This window comes from Apis dorsata, unplaced genomic scaffold (genome assembly GCF_000469605.1).
Source record: "Apis dorsata unplaced genomic scaffold, Apis dorsata 1.3 scaffold_13, whole genome shotgun sequence".
In the NCBI taxonomy this organism is placed as follows: domain Eukaryota; kingdom Metazoa; phylum Arthropoda; class Insecta; order Hymenoptera; family Apidae; genus Apis; species Apis dorsata.
Window position 1 is genome coordinate 427,962 of NW_006263316.1, and position 17,856 is coordinate 445,817.

Sequence of the window (17,856 nt, forward strand, 5' to 3'; positions counted from 1 at the left end):
GACACGACCTGTTTTCAGAAAATATTCAACCGTGAATATTGTATACGTGTACTCGATAATTAAGATCGATGGTTGCTGCATAGAACATAAATGATGTTTGCAGTGCATCTGTAAATATAATCTAAATCTCAAAACGTGTATTTTCACATTTCTATCGGAACGCGTGCTTGTAAATTATCATCGTATTATCATGTTTACAGATTTACGTTACATTATGCAACTCATTTTGCGTAAAATTGGATGAAACAACCGGATTTCGGAGGAAAAGTGCTTTTATCTTTATAATGCAATATGACTGTGCGCGAAATTTGAACATGTTGAATTTTTTTCGCATATTTTTTTTTTCTTTTTTAACGTTAACGGAATAATTTTGAAACGAAATATTAAAATTAAAAATGATTAAATTTTTTAGCCGAGTTCGAAATTCTAAATTCTTTTTTCTTGTTGATTTCCATCACTTTAAAATAACAATTTTAGTTTCACTATATTTTTAAATCCGTGACATATTATTTCCAATGATTTCCTATTTATATATATATATATTTTTTATAAATGTATAAAAATTCAATAGATTCAATACTTTATTCGTATATCATAAAATATCGATTTCTTGCTTATATAATATCCATTTTTCAATATACCCTTGTATGTGCCTGTCGAATATACATTTTACATTATTCCGATAATAATAATTTTGAGGAGCATAAATATTAAATAAATATCAGACAAATTACAATATTTTTAAAAAATTGTAAAATCAATAATATTTAAATATATTTTAATATTGTATATTCTTTCAGCAATATTCTTCCTTTGCTAAATTATTATCCAAATATGAGAGCTCGTAAATTAAACATACATGGATTTAATGCCATACATGTACAACTTAATAAATCCAATTCAGGATAGTCAGAAAAATTCTTTCTGGGTAAAAAAATAAAAAATAAAAAAATAAAAGAAAATAGTATAATTAGTTAGAACTAGTTTTTGGTTTTCCCAATTATTTATCGTTTCACCTTCATTTAGCCATGATATTAGTCATGATCTCGCTAATTCACTGTATTCCCATTCTTTCCACACACAGAATTTTACTTCACTAATTGTACAACTTTCTCCCATTCTTTCCGCACAAAGAATTATTCTGACAACAAGCCTGGTCAAACTTTAAATCTACTCTCATGTATAAACGTGGCCACGTGAAATTTTTCCTTCGAGAACTTCACATGAAATCTCATCCACCAATTACGAATTAACAAACTAACTTGCCAATTTTCTTGAACTCCAATGAACAATCCTGATCCAGTCAAGCAAACCTTTTCACAATCCTCTTCGCTCAAGAAAATGAAACGCCAATCTACAAGATTGATAATTGAAATAAAGGTTACGAGATCGACGAGAAGACGAAGTTCACGATTAATTTGATAGATAATACTGTCTTTGCAGATTTCGATAAGAGAGACTTGTGTCGTGGTTGAACAGGCTCGGCACCAGTCGAACAATTCTGTCATTCCCTTTCGTGATGGGACCCACGAAATGTCCTTTCCATCGACCATTGTGGAAAGAGAGAGTGAGAGAAAGAGAGAGAGGAGACGAGAAGGGAGAGATTCACAAGGGAATTATCGGTACTTGATTGCGCTTAATCCACAAAGTTTTCTCGTTTGACTTCGCCTCGACCTAAGACCCACGTCACCGGTTTTCACCGGTGCACGATTTTCCTTGTCGGGATCCCCCTAAACGAAGAATAAGGCCGAAAAAGGAGAAAAATCCATATGAAAAAGCGAAAGGCTGGCGAACCTCTTGCTAACGATGCTCGTTTGGTGGAATGTGTTTGCACACTTGTTACACCGAGTCTTCTCCCTCGTTTCCTTCCCTTCGCGTCCCCTCCTCTTATTTTTTCCTCCTCCTCCTCCTCCCGATTTATTTTTATCATTTCTCGAATGATTTTCTTAATTGTGTTTTCTTAACGCGACAAATATACTTCGACGATGAATTTTGATAGGTATTTTAACAGGGGATGTGTAGTAATATCGAAAATCGAAAGAAGGGTGTTTCTTTGTAAATAAGAGAATTGAAAATATAATTCTTGGAATGAAAGTTACTCTCTGGATGTAGAAATAAGTAAAAATAAAATATATATATATATAAGAAAATTTTCTTGGATTAAATCAAATTAAAAAGTATTTAATATATTATTGAAGATTTCGAGCATATTCGAAGTTGATTTTGATCGAAAAAGATGTTAAAACAAGATTAATTATAATTTTATCCGATATATTTCGAATGAAATATTGTATTATTCCCTGATTATATTATTTTCATTTGTCATTATTACAAAATATTTATATTTAGTTTCGAATATCAGCTTGTTAGCGCTATTTCGAAATATCAAGATTCTCTGTGTACAGGTATTATAATAATCCCAATTGTCTGAACAGCCTACCAAATTAATTCCATTCTGTTTCACGATTTTAGTGCATTTCGTGACGTCTATTTCTGGGGTTTGCCTCCCTCTCTCTGTTTCCATCCTCCTCCTTCCATCCTCTCAATTCATAACGCACGTATACGGCTCAAACTAATTTCAGGCAGAGAAGCAATGCTTCTTGCGACATAATTCCTACAGTTTAAATCCTTCGAGCGATATTTATAGGATAGAATGCACGTCGTACAAAATTTAAAGCAATATTCATTATTATTATTATTATAGCTTTAGGAATTTCTATCTTTGAAAGCAATAGACGCACACATATATATTTATTTTCGAATTAATTGAATTCAATATATAAAAAATAAATAATTTTCTTATTTGTATTATTAATTTATTAATATTACCATTCCATAATTAAATAAAATATAATTTTCATTCTGATACGATAATTAATATCAAATTTGAACTCGTATCACGTAGCTCAATTATCCCCAGAAATTTCTTAAAAATTTAACAAAATAATATGCAAGATGTTTCATTGAATTTCTGAACTTTCAAACTTCCTTTCAACTCTCATTCTTGGATATTATCCAAGAAACTAAAAAAAAAAAAAAAAAAAAAAAAATCTTACGAATTATCATTCTATACGTTTCCATTTTAAAGAAACTACCTTCCTCTCGATAATCTACGTAAAAGGGGGAAATCTTAAAAGGGAAAGAATTACGAGGATTAACCGCACTGCTAACACCCAGACCCCATACATCGATTATAAAAATCCTCGAGATTCCTTCTGCATAAAATTCCCTTGAATCGCTCTTAAAGCCGATCTTACTACTCTTACTACTCTTTTTTCTTCTTCTTCTTCTTCTTCTTTTCTTTTTTTTTCTTTTTACAATCCGTTCTACAAATATCCGAAATCTTCTTTGCACGATGGCAAAGGAAGGAGGCGGTCTTAACACAGCCAAGAGTAGTCCTTCGTAAGTAGTAAAGACACGAAAGAGACAGGCACGTGGAGGCCAGGACGCATGCGTGTCGTGTTGCTCCTGCAGGACTTCATGCACGACAAGTCAGTCTGCATCTGGACTCCGGCTCGCGTACATTTTCCGGCTGTGCATGTGAGTGACTTGTAAACCAACGAAATCCTGTGGTGGACGACTATGAGGGTAACCACGTTGAATCAGCTGATCTTGTGGAGCTCGTTGATCGTCATCGTTGGAGCCGTTCATCGATCAGAAGGTGAGCGATCCAGGCGATTCGAAGAGAAATAAATTTCGAATAATAATATTCGTCCAACCTCGTGTTTTGGATATAATAAGAAGAGACACGGTTCGCATCCTCGGAGATATCGTGAATGAGGTGATAATCTTCTGATGTTTCCTTGGTATTTGAGAGACGATTGAAGACGTTACATAATTCTGTGCTATTCGCTATGATCCGTGAATCACTTGTTCGGATGTGTATATGGGAAAAACGGATGCAAGAATTGTGGAGAAACGGATTAAGGAACGAAGGATACTTTTGTTGTGCGCGTGCCGCCTTGCACGCCATTCATTACGATTATGTAAATCCGGCTCGGCGTGCCGCTTTGAAAATCTTGGCGTGGAAAAGGATATTACAATTAATTTTCTTCCCGCGTTCCCCGTTGATGGCAACTCATCCACACTCGGCTATCTTGATTCATTTCGTTGGAGAGATGTAACCGCGTGAACGATGACGTGGTTTGTGTAATACGGTTTATTCCTCGCCTTTGAATTTTAGTTGGAATTTGGAATTGGCACGATTGGATGCAAATATGAATCGTAGAAATACATTTCGAATTTTATTTTGTAATATTTAATATTTAATATCGATGGATAATCGTGAAGTTTGTTGATTCTATTTTTCTTTTTTATGGAATTGAAGGAAGGACATTTTTAAAAATATGTTTTTGAAATTTTGCTTTGTTCGAGTCGAAATAGAATTTGTGATTTTATTTTTTTTTTTCTTCAAATAGAGTGTTTCTTTTTTTTAATTCTGTAATAATTTATTCCATTTTATAAATTATGAGATTCTTTTATGAAAATTTTCTTTCATCAAAATTATACTTTAAAGTGAAGAATTATTTAATGCATATTGAGAAGCGGAAAAGTTCTTTCTGAATCTTTCACGTGGCCATTTGAAACTCCGAGTCAAAGTAAACTTTGACGTCCTGAGCAACTTTTTGCAAAGAACTTTCCACGAGGCTAGAACGAGGAGTCGTTCTAAATAACAACAAATATACTAGGCTGCTTGTATATATAGGAAATTATCTATGATGTTTGAAGAAACATTTAATTTCATTTAATATATATAGAATTATTTTATTTACATTGAAAGATACTTAAAATATATGTGATGTAAACATTCAACGTGATATAAATTCTGAGAATGAAATATAAATAAGAAGTTATTAAATGGAGATAGAAGATTAAATTTATTATGATTATATAAGAAATATTTGAAAGGTAGATTAATTGATTTATAGTCAATATATGTTTTGATATACAAAATTCTTTTCTTCTCTACTTATGCGTATAATTATGATTCATTCGACTCAATAATTAGTCTAACAGTTTGATTTAATGGATTATCTCCATTTGTTCTATCAATAATATATAAGTAGGCGAATAAACATTACTCAAAATAATGTTCAAAATCATTTTAATATTAAAATTATAATATTTATAAATTTATACTCCTAAAATTATATTACCATATGAACAATAATACAATTGAAATTAATTATAATAGATGCCATTAATTAAAATTGGGAACATATTATGTCTAACATGATTAGTTAACATAGGAATATATTTGCATAAAAATTTTTAACAGATACAAAATTATGATCAAGTATACTCATATTATCATTGTTACAAACATTCAATCAAATAATAAATATTAGATAAGAGTAAAAAAAAATATTGATTAAATAAAAAATCATTGATTTGTATTTTATTCAAACAATGGATTTAACAGCAATTTTTGGGGTAATTATGTCGAAGAGAAATAAAGATGTGAAATTTTGTAACAAGATGAGAATGTAAAGAGGGGAAAACACTTACGAGAAGTCAGTCTATAACTTTATACTACAATGAAAGTAGGACTTTCTGTGCCGTTGAACGGAATGGATTTCCTAAAATTGCTATGAATGATGAATAGAATAATGTCAATAGGATTACAAGCCTAATTCGTATTATCAATATTAATATATTTATTGAATCAGTATTGAAAGATATAATAATTTTGTCAATGTAATTTAAAATTTTTTACAAATTTAATTTATACAATATATATATATCAATTATATGATTATTGATCTGAGAAAAGAAGGGATTCAAATTATTTTCATTTCTAAGAAATACAGAAAAATTACATCCATAACACATATGGATGGTTAGTGTTATATTGTTCTTCGAAATTGGTCGTGATTTCTCTCCGGGGTAGCAACCCTCTGGAGAGTCAATGATTTGTGGTACACAAAGCTAGCAGTGATTGACCGTAGTAACAATGTTGTCAAAATGATCAAGAATTCAAAATATAGTTTTTTATATATGCAACTATGCGTGTTGTATATTATTTGTACAAGCATATTGACAAATAAAACGTAAAATTTAATTTACTTGTAATTGATATATTTGATGTTTCAATTAATTTTTTTCTGGGCTGGAAGTTTCTTAATTAAAAGAAATATCTGTTGATCGAGTAATAGCTATTCAAACAATTTGTAATTAAAATCTCTTTATACGTGTAAGAATAATGGAATAATGTGAAAAGTTAAGTTTGAAATATTCTGTTCATACAATATACAATGTATTGGCTTTTGAATCTTAGATATAAAATATTTTAAAAATTTAAATGTAATGTGTGGTATTGTGATACAATTAACATAAAAAATAGGTATGAATAAAATTTATCTAATCAACAATATTGCCTTGAATAATGAATATTAAAATATGAAGGCAAAGATGACGTACCACAACACTTTAAAATATTTAAAGCTTCAGAGAAATGGAGATAAAATGGTGTGAATCTTAAAAAGAACGTGATAAAACGTACGAAAGAATATAAAAAAAAAAAAATTTGCATAATTTAGTGGCTAAAATATTCATAATTCATAAATCTTTAATTAAAATTCATGTAAATGTATTATCCATTTTTATTGGAATTTATTTCCATCCCTTTTTTCATAATATTAATATGACAAATTTAATCATTCAATTTTTTTGCAAAACATTGATTCTCATAATATTATCAATAATCATTTCAATATACAAATATATATTTTTAAAAAATTCTTTCGTTAAAACTATTGCACATTGGTTCTTTCTTTACACACTTTTATATCTTGATCTACTTATTATTATTTATTATAAATAATTCAAATACCCAATTACTATTCTCATTACTATCTTTCAACTAAAAAATCCTTTTCAAACATTCTCAAACGAAACTTGAACGAATTCGATGACTATCAATCCTTTCGAAAGATCATCAACTCTATCGAAAATTGAATCAAAATCTAAAAAAAGAAAAAAAACAAGAGAGAAAAAATCGTAACGATTTCGAAAACTATATATTTCCAGCGGCGCATTCACGGCCATAACAGTTTGCATCGAAACGATGAACAATTATACGAACGCCCACACTTTTTTGGAAAACATCATTGTCCAGGATCGCGAATTATTATGTAGGTCACGTTTCGTTCGTTCGTTCCCGTCGTAATGTTTTCAACAAACCCTCCCCCTCCCATCCCCTTTATCGGGGACGGGTTACAGGTTTCAAAGGAGCGTGAAAAAACAAAGTGCAATTTGTACGAGGATCGTTGGTCCCGTACATTGAAATTCATCGGTCCGAATTTCCCCTCCCCTCTTCCCCCGATAGCCAAACTTTTAAATTAAAAGCCCCTCCCCCTTCTTCTCCCACGCTTAAAAATTTCTCCTAATCCCTGTTTAAATACAACGTAGCCAAGAGATTTGCATAAATTAACGTGCCGGGTCCTCTCGTGCGCGATCCTTTTCCCAACTTTTCGATCAACGTTTCCCGTTAATCGATCGCGAGAAAGCAAGCGAGAGTTTCGAGAGTTTCGAGAGTGAATCGTTGGTGTTCTTCTTCGCGTTGTTCTATTGCGCTATTGAGGGAGGGGGAGGGGGAGAGAGAGAGAGAGAGAAGGGTGTATCGCTGCTCCTTTTGAAATATACGGTTCATTGGTTCAGGGACTTTAGCAGATTCGAAAAATACGCTTTTTTGATTTATCACCGGGAGAAAATCGAGACATGGGAGTATCAATGCGGTATTTTTTTCAACGGTGCAATATGAATTATTGATATGACTTTTCTGTGTTCAATTGCGGGGTATAATGACGTTTAAAAAAGCGTGAGAATTTGCGTATGAATAATGTATGAATAAGTATAAAAAAATAAAAATTATGGTTGAAGATATGAATTATAAGGAGTGTGAATGATGTAAATGGGAGGAAAATGTAAAAAAGAAATTTGAAATTAAAGTAAATGATAGGAATATATATTGTTTTGTTTGGCTTTCGAATATAATTTTTAAATGATAAAGTATCGAGGAGAAATAATATCAATTGAAGAATTTCTACTATTTTGGAACTTATATAACTTTCTTAGGAGAATAGCAAATCTATATAAATTCTATTTTATTTTCTTTCTTTATCTTTTTATCCTTGATAAATTTAATTATCCAAGTGATGGGTTATAAATAGTAGCTTTTTGGAAATTTAAAAACAACAATCTGTGAAATATGGAACAGCGTATAAAATATTTAAAATTCTCTCAATTGTAGTTATTTAAAACTTGTGACTATCAAATTCATCAAACGATTCTCTCAATCAACAAAAAATAATGATTCAAACGGGGAGAATGAAAAATAAATATATTTTACGTGTCATTGAATTTATTTGTATCTCTTGAAAATTTTTTTCTTTTTTTTCGAAGCAAAGGTGCAATGAAACATACAGGCAATTCAATCCGGATAAATAAAGATGCAAATTTCCGGAAAGAAAGTAAAAGATACGAGGCAAAGATAATTTCATCGTTGAACGCATATCATGATTAATTAATATTCCTCTTTTATCAATGATCGAATAAAACTGAAAGGGAAGAAAGAATGACTTAAATGGACGTCGCGAGCATAAAGCAACGGAAGGATGTAATTAAAATTGGAACTCATAGAGACATAACGTGCGGAATTCTTTTCTTCGAAGAAAAAATTCGTTTCTTCACGATCAATTAAACATCCTTTATAAATATACCTTGATTCATTCATTTGTCAGTTTCATGATGTATAAAATAATTGATATTCTTATTCTAGATTGTACACAGGATGATATATTTATCTATGATATATTGTTATATATATCAAATTGTATTTTATATAATAATTGTAAAACGTAAATGTTTAATTGATATCATTTGTACAATTTAAATTAAGAAGAGATATTTGTTAGGTATGCTAAAAATTTTCAGGATACATTACACAAATAATAAATTTGGATCAGAAGAATGTAAAATAATAATTCATATCTATTAATTATCTTCTAATTTTTATTAATTTTTAGACATAATATAGTGGATATTCTAAGTTTATTTAAATGAAAGGTCCATGTTGTGTAATTATAATTTAAAAATATCTTATTTTATTAGTTATTTTGAAAATTCGATAGCATTAAATTCGTAATTAAGCTGCCAAATATTCAGAAATATCAATTCAGGTCATATCAAAATAAAGCAGAAACCATCCAATGCAGTGCAATATCGATAATGCTACATTATAAATAGAAAGTTATAGAACTCTATTCGAAAAAATACGGATGATCTAAAAACTAAACTCTTACAAATAATCTAAAATTTCTTCCCCACAATATTAAAGTATGTATACATCAATAAATAGAAAAAATATTTAGATAACAAAACAAATTTCTAAATAAATAAATTTCACATCTTATCCTTGTATTAAATGTTTTATCCAGGGATTTGTGAACAGTAGTATAACCGTACGATTGGACCATATGATTGGAAAATGATATTATCAATGAAAAACAAATTATCTTTACTGTCAATCAACTATCTTAACATTAGAATTATCAATAAAAATTCATAAAAACGTTACACATAAGAAACATAAGAAAACCATTAAAAGTATTATTATAAAATATATGTAATTCAGAATAAAAATTAATGTTAATCTTTAGGCAAAGTTCAAAGATAGACAAAATCCATAGACAGATAGTTAAATACAATTATAAGTTTGGTAATTCTAACGTTAAATTAATAATTATAATTCATTTTGCGCGAAAAGTCCAATCTTCTAATTTATCATTCTGCGAACATATTATCCAACATTTTCGTCTCCGTGGCGCACTTAAACTCTTCGTAAAATCAACTAAAATAAATCAAAACAATCGTCGCAATTTCTTACTTTACATGGAGAAACTCGAATCCCTTAATTCTGCAAGTATCTTCTTCAATTTCTCATTCCCGCCAAGTTTCCATCCCCAGCATCTTTCTCTCCCGGCCGTGAGGTTTCGTGAAATCGGGATTAAAAGAAAGCCAACCTAATTTCACAACCTAATTCCCGGGGACACGACAATGCGAAAAGACTTTGAAACGGGGGAGAAACAATAAAACACGAGGGTGGCGGTGCTCGAGAGAAGGCCAGTCAACGCCAGTTTGAAACTTCATGTCACGGCCAGACCCGCTAATTATTCGCGAGCACGCGAATGAGAGAAATTCCTTTCTCTTTCACCATGAGCTCTAGATGTATACAAACGAGAGTCCAGGTATGCGGGGGTGTTATACAACGTACAGGCCAATTTCCATTGTAACACGCGCTTCTGTTATGCAAATAGAGACGCGTGTCGGGGGAGGAGGCTTCTTGCACGATGTTCGGCATCCGAGTTTTTCTGAATCACGTCGAAAAAGACGGCCAATGTTGGACGTTGATAGTCTTGATCCGCGTCCATTGCATTGTAGTCCCTTCTGTGATTTGATCGTGATAATTGTTGTTGCTTGGATTTGTCTTTTGGATATTTTTTTTTATTCGAAAGGATAAAGGGGATAAATTCATTTAAAATTTATTTTTTTTTCAGATTTTGAAATAGAAAATTGTGATTGAAATTTGAGCTTTAAGAGTTATTACAAAACGTTTATTTATATTCGTTTCGTTTATTTTTTATCTGAAATGTGAATCCTATTTACGTAATAAAAGTTACGTTTTTTTAAAAGATACTCGAAAATCTATCAAATATACAGGACCACTTTCCACTTTACACACAGTCCACAGAGTTTAAAAATTGATACTTAAATGTTAGGAAAATAGTTGTGGAGGGAAAAAAACGCTATTTATTGGTAGACGTCGTGCAATTTAATCGAAGACAACGTCAACATTTCGACTGTTGAGTTAATGGACAGAGAGGGAAAGAGAGAGGAAAAAGGAATGGAATGCATACGAAAATATTGGTCCATTTCGTTCGATTGATGGACCGACAGAGAACTGTACAACGGTAGAATTGGTATAAAAATTTCCTTGGTGAAATTTGTTTAGCAAGGTGGTTGGTCATCCTTGTGTGTATCGAAACGAGTAAAATTCAATTATCCTTAGAATTTGCCCTGTAAATTTCTATCCATCGAGCTTCATGATTCATAGTGTTCGCAAATATTTGCCCGATATAACTGTTACTTTCCTCGGTGTGACTGCATTTTTGTCCAAACTCTGCTTTAATTGTTTGCATGCGGCCAATACGCCGTCGAATTCCAGATCCCAGAGCATCCGAACAAATAAATCTTGAAGGGAACGGTTAAATGGACAGCGCTATTCAAACATATATGTGTGCAATATTTTTTTAAACCAAATATAAATGAGTACCTCCTATGAGAGAAAAATATAATACTTGTTAATGACAAAAGTGAAAAAAAATATTGAAACGATAGAAAGATAGAATAATTTCGAAAAATTAATTTTTCTGTCGTATCTTTGTTTATTAATTATAAATTAATGGAATTTTGTAAAATCGATTTACATCGATCATATATTCGTCAATTTACGGATTTATTAATTTTTATCTATAAACATTTTAATTCGAAGTGAAAAAAAAAATTGGATATTCAATATATATATATATATATTCGTATTTAAATAATATTATACAAAAGCATTCGATCGATTACGATTGCACGGAATTCGAGCTTATCCCAATTGAAAAACAATTTACTGCAACTATTCCGGGGCTTTGATGTCGTGTCAGATACAAGACTCGATGGTTCGATAAAAATTTCATCGATTCGTTGATCCGTTTAAATGCGATGAACGCGACCGCATCGGTGCGCTGCTATTTTCGAAGCCGCTTAGAGATATAAAATACGGATCGAGCGAAATTCCCTGGAATTTGATTCATTCTCGTTAAGATATCACATGATATCCCCATCGCTTTCGTGTTTGATTTATAATAAAAAAGATATAGGTTCGTTAGCTTTAATTTTATGTTATTATTGGAATCGCGGTATGAATAACAATTTAAAAATTTCTTCGAAAATAGAGAAGAATTGGAAAGATTTGGTCGTGAATCGTCAATCCCTGCGGATGTATTTTCTACGATTTATTATTTATTTAATATATCGTTCTTCTCTTTCCTTTTTTTTTTTTTTTTTTTTTAAATATCGTTTTTTTCTTTTCCTTTTTTTTTTTTTTTTTTTAAATATCGTTTTTTTCTTTTCCTTTTTTTTTTTTTTTTTTTAAATATCGTTTTTTTCTTTTCCTTTTTTTTTTTTTTTTTTTCTATGAAGTCAAATATCGATAATAACGTACGACAAAGATAAAGTTTAAGTTTAATCGTGAAATGTAACATTCAGAAATGAGATTTTCTCACAGGAAAAATTTCAATTCAAAAATTTATAAAATATAAAACTAATAAATAGTTTTTTTGTATTTTATATCCAATATTTTATCCTTTGAATATTTTTTAATATTTTAATATAAAATTCTTGCGTAATAAATTTTGATGATTAAAATTAATCCAAAGATAAAGAGATTAAACGAATTTCTTCTAATGAAACTAACTCTAAGGAATGATTATTACTAGATATATCGAATTAGTAAATTTCCTTCGAAAAACCTTAACGATTCCACGTGCAAGGATACGCCATTCCTTTTCCATCGTCCAAACGTTTTTCCAAATCGTTGCAATTATCTTCGAAAACATGTCGAAATGTGCAACATATGTGCAAGAAACATATTTCTATTTTCTCAAAAAAGAAAAAAAAAGGCAACCATAACTTTCCAAAGACGGAAACTTTCGAAGAGAGAAACCGCATTGAATTTTTTTCTTTTTCATTCGTCGTCAAAATCAACAGGCGACGAAAAGAAAAACGAACACGACGATGCCAACTTTCTTAATAGACACGTAACCACGGTACGTTCAACGAAAATCATTATCAAGGTATACACATCGAGGATGAAGGTCTGGCGCAATCGAACGGTCGTTAAAGTTAAATTGGTTCGCTAATTAATTTCCACGTGGACGCCCCTCTTGTTTCTCCTCGCGAGTACAGACTATCTCGCCTTGTTTTTTAACATCAGCTGTTAATCGCTGTTTTATAACTGCAATGAAGTGTTTATTGCGCGGGACATCGATCTCGGCCGGAAGTCGATTCGAATGTCACGAGGGGAGGGCTGTACGAGTCGTTGTTCCGTTCCTTTTTTATCGTCTTGCAAAGTTTAAGGCCGGGCCGTGGATGCTTTCACGTGGAAATTAATTTCTGTTTTCACTGCGATCCTTGATAACGTGCGATTAAACGAAGAAAATTTCCCGTTTTATGTATTTTATGTTATGACCGATGGAGAAACGACCGATGCTTCTTCGAGGGTGGTTTCTTTGGATAAAAGTCATTGATGGGTCTTTATATTTTTTTCGTTTTGTTAATTTATAGGGAAAGATTTTTGTGACTAATAATTCGTATTTTTTAATTTTTATTGATTTTAAGGGAGACGCGTGTTCCTTCAGTGTCTTATTTATCTTCGATTTTTTTAAATATGTAGAGTTGTTAATCTGTCTCGTTTTTAATATTGTGCAATGGAGCAATGCTTTATGACGATTTATGGAACGTTCATCAATTTGTTTTTGGTGGAAAAGGAAAAAAAATGTTCAATGACCGCATCAACACGATCAGAATACAAAAAGGGAAAACTGCATCAAAGAATCTATTCAACGCCACAATCAGCCATCGAAAAGTGTAAAAAACGTCAGTTCCAAGCATTGTTTTACGCGTTCCAGAATATCGACATAGTTACACGTACGCGTTTCATGTCCATTGAAACTTCACTAGAGGAGAGGTATTATGAGAATTTTTGTTGGTGTTAAATAAAGGTTGAGGTATTAACAAATTAATTCATCATCTCAAAATTTTTCAACACTTTTGCAATGAATAAAAATTAATATCAAAATTATAAAAAAGATATTTCATATATTTATTATTATTATTAATTTTTGTAAAATCGATAGTATTAACAGAATTCAGAATGATCAATGGCTATGTTTTATTTTTTTAAGCGTGCTGTAGAAATCATAAATACAGGAGCATGATAATCTAAGAAAATTATGCATGCACGTAATTATCGAAGTATTAATTTCATTATAATGGACATCGACTCTATGTCAGACATATATATATATATATATTCATATATGTATATATATATTAAATATCAATGCAGAATAATCAAATGGGAATATTTACACCATCGCTCAATTTAATTACCCAATTTAACTAAATTTAATTGACATAAATAAATTGATATCATGATTAACAAAATTTATTGCAATGTAGCAAAGGTTACGATATTTAAATACATTCAATATTTGGGAATTTCGATTATTGAATTACGATTACGTGGAACGAATAATATATTATTATTGTAATTATGTATGGAATAACCTTATTCCAGATTTGCTTTTTATAAATAAATAATTCACTTATATCGCTGCTCGATATTTATACACTTCGATTTAATTACCCAGAAATAATTCAGAATGATAATTTTATTTCGACTTTGATCCTTTCCATGAATAACAAATTTTTTTTTTTTTAATTCGTAAAACTAAAGCTAAATTTCGTAAACGTAAACATGCGTTTCTCTTTATTTTACCAGAGTTTATTTAAATTTTCTTCGCGATTCTTATTCAGAGAAGAAATCTTAAGAATTCTAATTAAGAGGAGAGATTCGTGGTCTAACTAACTCTGACTTTTTTTTTACTTAGTTGTTCTGATTCCTTGAAAAATTTCAAAACGACTTTATTAGTTATTCCTGGATCACAGGAATGTTACTTTTACTTGGTAATAAAGTTGTAAAAAAAAAAAAAAATTCCGGGAAAAAGAGATTTTTTTTTTTTTTGTGAAAAAAATGTTAAAAAAAAAAAAAAGGGTTTGCAGTTTCATTGGACGATTAACATAATTACATTTTATATTTGAATCAATAAATTTGCAGAAGAGTATGACTCTAAGACTAAGTAAATTTAATTATTAATTTCCTTTATAAGTAGGGCAACAATTTATTTCCAATCTATATTCTTTACATTGATCACATCATTTTAAATCAAATATCTTCTAAAGAAACAAATAGCAGAAAGTATACTTATTTTCATATTTATTTTTCATTTTCAAGCAAATAAATAAATTTCTCATATCTAAATCGAAAAATTTTTTACAATATTAATTCATTTGCAAAAATATGATTTTGAACAAAGAAAGGCTTAATAATGTTAATTCCATTAACTTTATTAAATATTTGTTATTATCGTAAATTACAATCAACAGCATTATTTATAATATTGACTTGTGATGAAATCGTAAAAAAATTAAGTAACTATTAGATATTTTTGATATCATATTAACAGTATCATTAAATAATGTTTTGAATTGAAATTAAATATTCATCAAATACATATCGTAGTGATAACAATTCCAAAAAAAAACTTGAATATAATTAAAAATAATAAAAATTACAATGGCACGATAAATTATCACATCTCGTCGACTTATTTGTCAAAGATTTCCCTTTCCATAAAAAACAGGAATATCCCTCGAAAAGACAAGACAGATTATCCGTTCGTAACAATTGAGGAATCACGCATAATAACTCACACACGGCAGGACGTAGACACGAAGATCTGAAAGGGCGGGCCATCCGTTGCACCGGAACCGGATGCTCTTTGGTTAGTTTCTCGCTTTTGCCGTCTATAGTACCGGCCTATTGTTCTCTGAACGAAAGGCGACACGCAAACAGTACAAATCCTGGGTGAGCTCCAACAGTGGAAGAATGTCTTAAACTTCGACAATCAGCGGAAAGTACAGTCGAGTGAAAATATCGTTCTCACTTGGGAATAAAGAAGTGGCAGCAAGTGGAAAAGTATAGATTTTAAATCTATACTTTCATTCAGAACAAACCTTTCATTCTTAATCGTATTCAGAGTGGAAAACTTGTGGAAAATTAAATTTTTATGAATTTTATGATTGATGAAAAAAGAAATGAGATTTAAATGAGACAATGATTTATTTAATAATTTCAAATATTAATATATTTTAAATATTTCGTGTCTTTAATTATTATAACTCTTACTAATATAAATTGAAAGAAAAATTAAAATTAAAATTTCACAGATGGATATTCAAATTGTTCTCCAAATTCGATTCAATTACAAGTATTCCGTGTAGAGTCAAATTTAATCGGTTCAATCTAGATTCAACGTTCGTCAACTTGATCTCGATTAAGGTAAATCTAATGTTTCACTCCTCTGATAGGAATTTAAATCGAACCTGATACAATGGGCCATTTCTAACCTAATGATCTAATCCTGCAGACAATTCGTAATTTAGATTTAATGACTGTACCGTGGCTCATACCCTCTTGACAACCTAATGTGCCTAATACGAATTTAGCGCTATATCATGTCCAACTAAATCTGGTACAGACTCAGCACCTTAGCATAAACTCAACAGGAGTTTAACACCTTAACCTCGACATGATTCTGGTATAATGTGCATCCTGCGTCTATCCTTACCTGTCTGTCATAGGTTTAACACCTCAACTAGTATAATGTATTCCAACACCTCAAACTCAAACATGACGTAGCTTAACACTCTCACTTCTAACGTTACAACTTTGAATATTAGTATTAGTGACCATATTCAACCATATTCAATATTGTTATTCGACGAAATAATAATCGACGAAATCATTGTTCAAAAATCTATCAATTTTATAAATATCAATACGTGATAAATTTTATTTTCTCAAAGTATCAAGTTTCTCAAAACTTTTATAGAATGTAAAATTCCATTTTCATTGTTACATTTTAACTACGTACAATCAATATTCCTGTTATTCAAAATTTAGATAAGAGTACAATTATATAACACTATATAAAAGAAATTCCTTTTATTTCAATTTAATTAATCGCTTATAAACACACATACCTCTCGAACAATTATCTCCAAATCAAATGATAAATCCATCAAAACTATTCATCGTTCACAATCGAAGGCAAACGAGCCAACAACACCATCTCGAATAATTCCAAACTAATAATAGTCCCTCTTCCTTGTATCCGCCAATAGATCAATCAATCACTCACGATTCGATCGATCCGGGCCAGACCTCGCCTCAATTAAATACAACTCCGCTCTCGATTTATCAACAAAACTAAATATCCAACCGCGAGAACGAGAGAGGCCGCAAAAACCACTGTTAACTCTCTCTCTCTCTCTCTTTGTCTCTCTTCCCTCACCGGTTGCTTCCTCTTTCAATAAAACCATCGTGCCCAGGGTGTCTTCATTCCCGCCTCCGTTTAATCTCCAAGCAGCTCCAACCACGGGTACAAAATCTGATAACACACAGCTCAACCGAATCCTGGAAAGGGATCTTTATATATAAAGTTCGTTACACGCAAATGTGTGCGTGTCACGTGTACTTATACGTATATGGACTTACACATACACGTACAAGCGTGTGAATGTATTCGTGATGGAAAAAAAAAAAAAGGAGAGATGTCACGTCCCTTTCGGCGACGGGTAAGAAGGCGGCAGTGAAATTTAAAGTGCGCAACCTTCTTCTTCCAGTGGTGGAAACGCGGGCGGGTGTAAAAGCGCCTCCCTCCAAGTCTCTTCTCGAGAGTTCTTCGTTCCACCGCCTTCCTTCGTTCCACGCCACGTTCCTCTTCCTCGTCTTCGTTATAGTCGTCGTCGTTATGGTGGCGAAGGCATAAGGCACCGCCGCAGTAACGTGACGTGTGTGACTGCTGTTTCACGATGAGAAGCGTTCAAAGTTCCCCCTCCCTCCCTCCCGTGACACGTGACGTAGCTATGCAACCGCAACGCGCGTATTCATTATGACTTTGA

General features: G+C 31.2%; 1 protein-coding gene across 1 annotated transcript in view; it reads left to right on the forward strand.

Annotated features, from left to right (window-relative positions):
• Window positions 1–3,060: 3,060 nt before the first annotated feature.
• LOC102677282 (limbic system-associated membrane protein-like) overlaps window positions 3,061–17,856 on the forward strand; it is a 313,371-nt gene continuing 298,575 nt past the window's right edge. Inside the window, exon 1 of the mRNA XM_006607744.2 lies at window positions 3,061–3,661. Within this exon, the coding sequence (XP_006607807.1) occupies window positions 3,583–3,661 (79 nt within the window). The 5' untranslated portion in view covers window positions 3,061–3,582. The remainder of the gene's footprint in view (window positions 3,662–17,856) is intronic.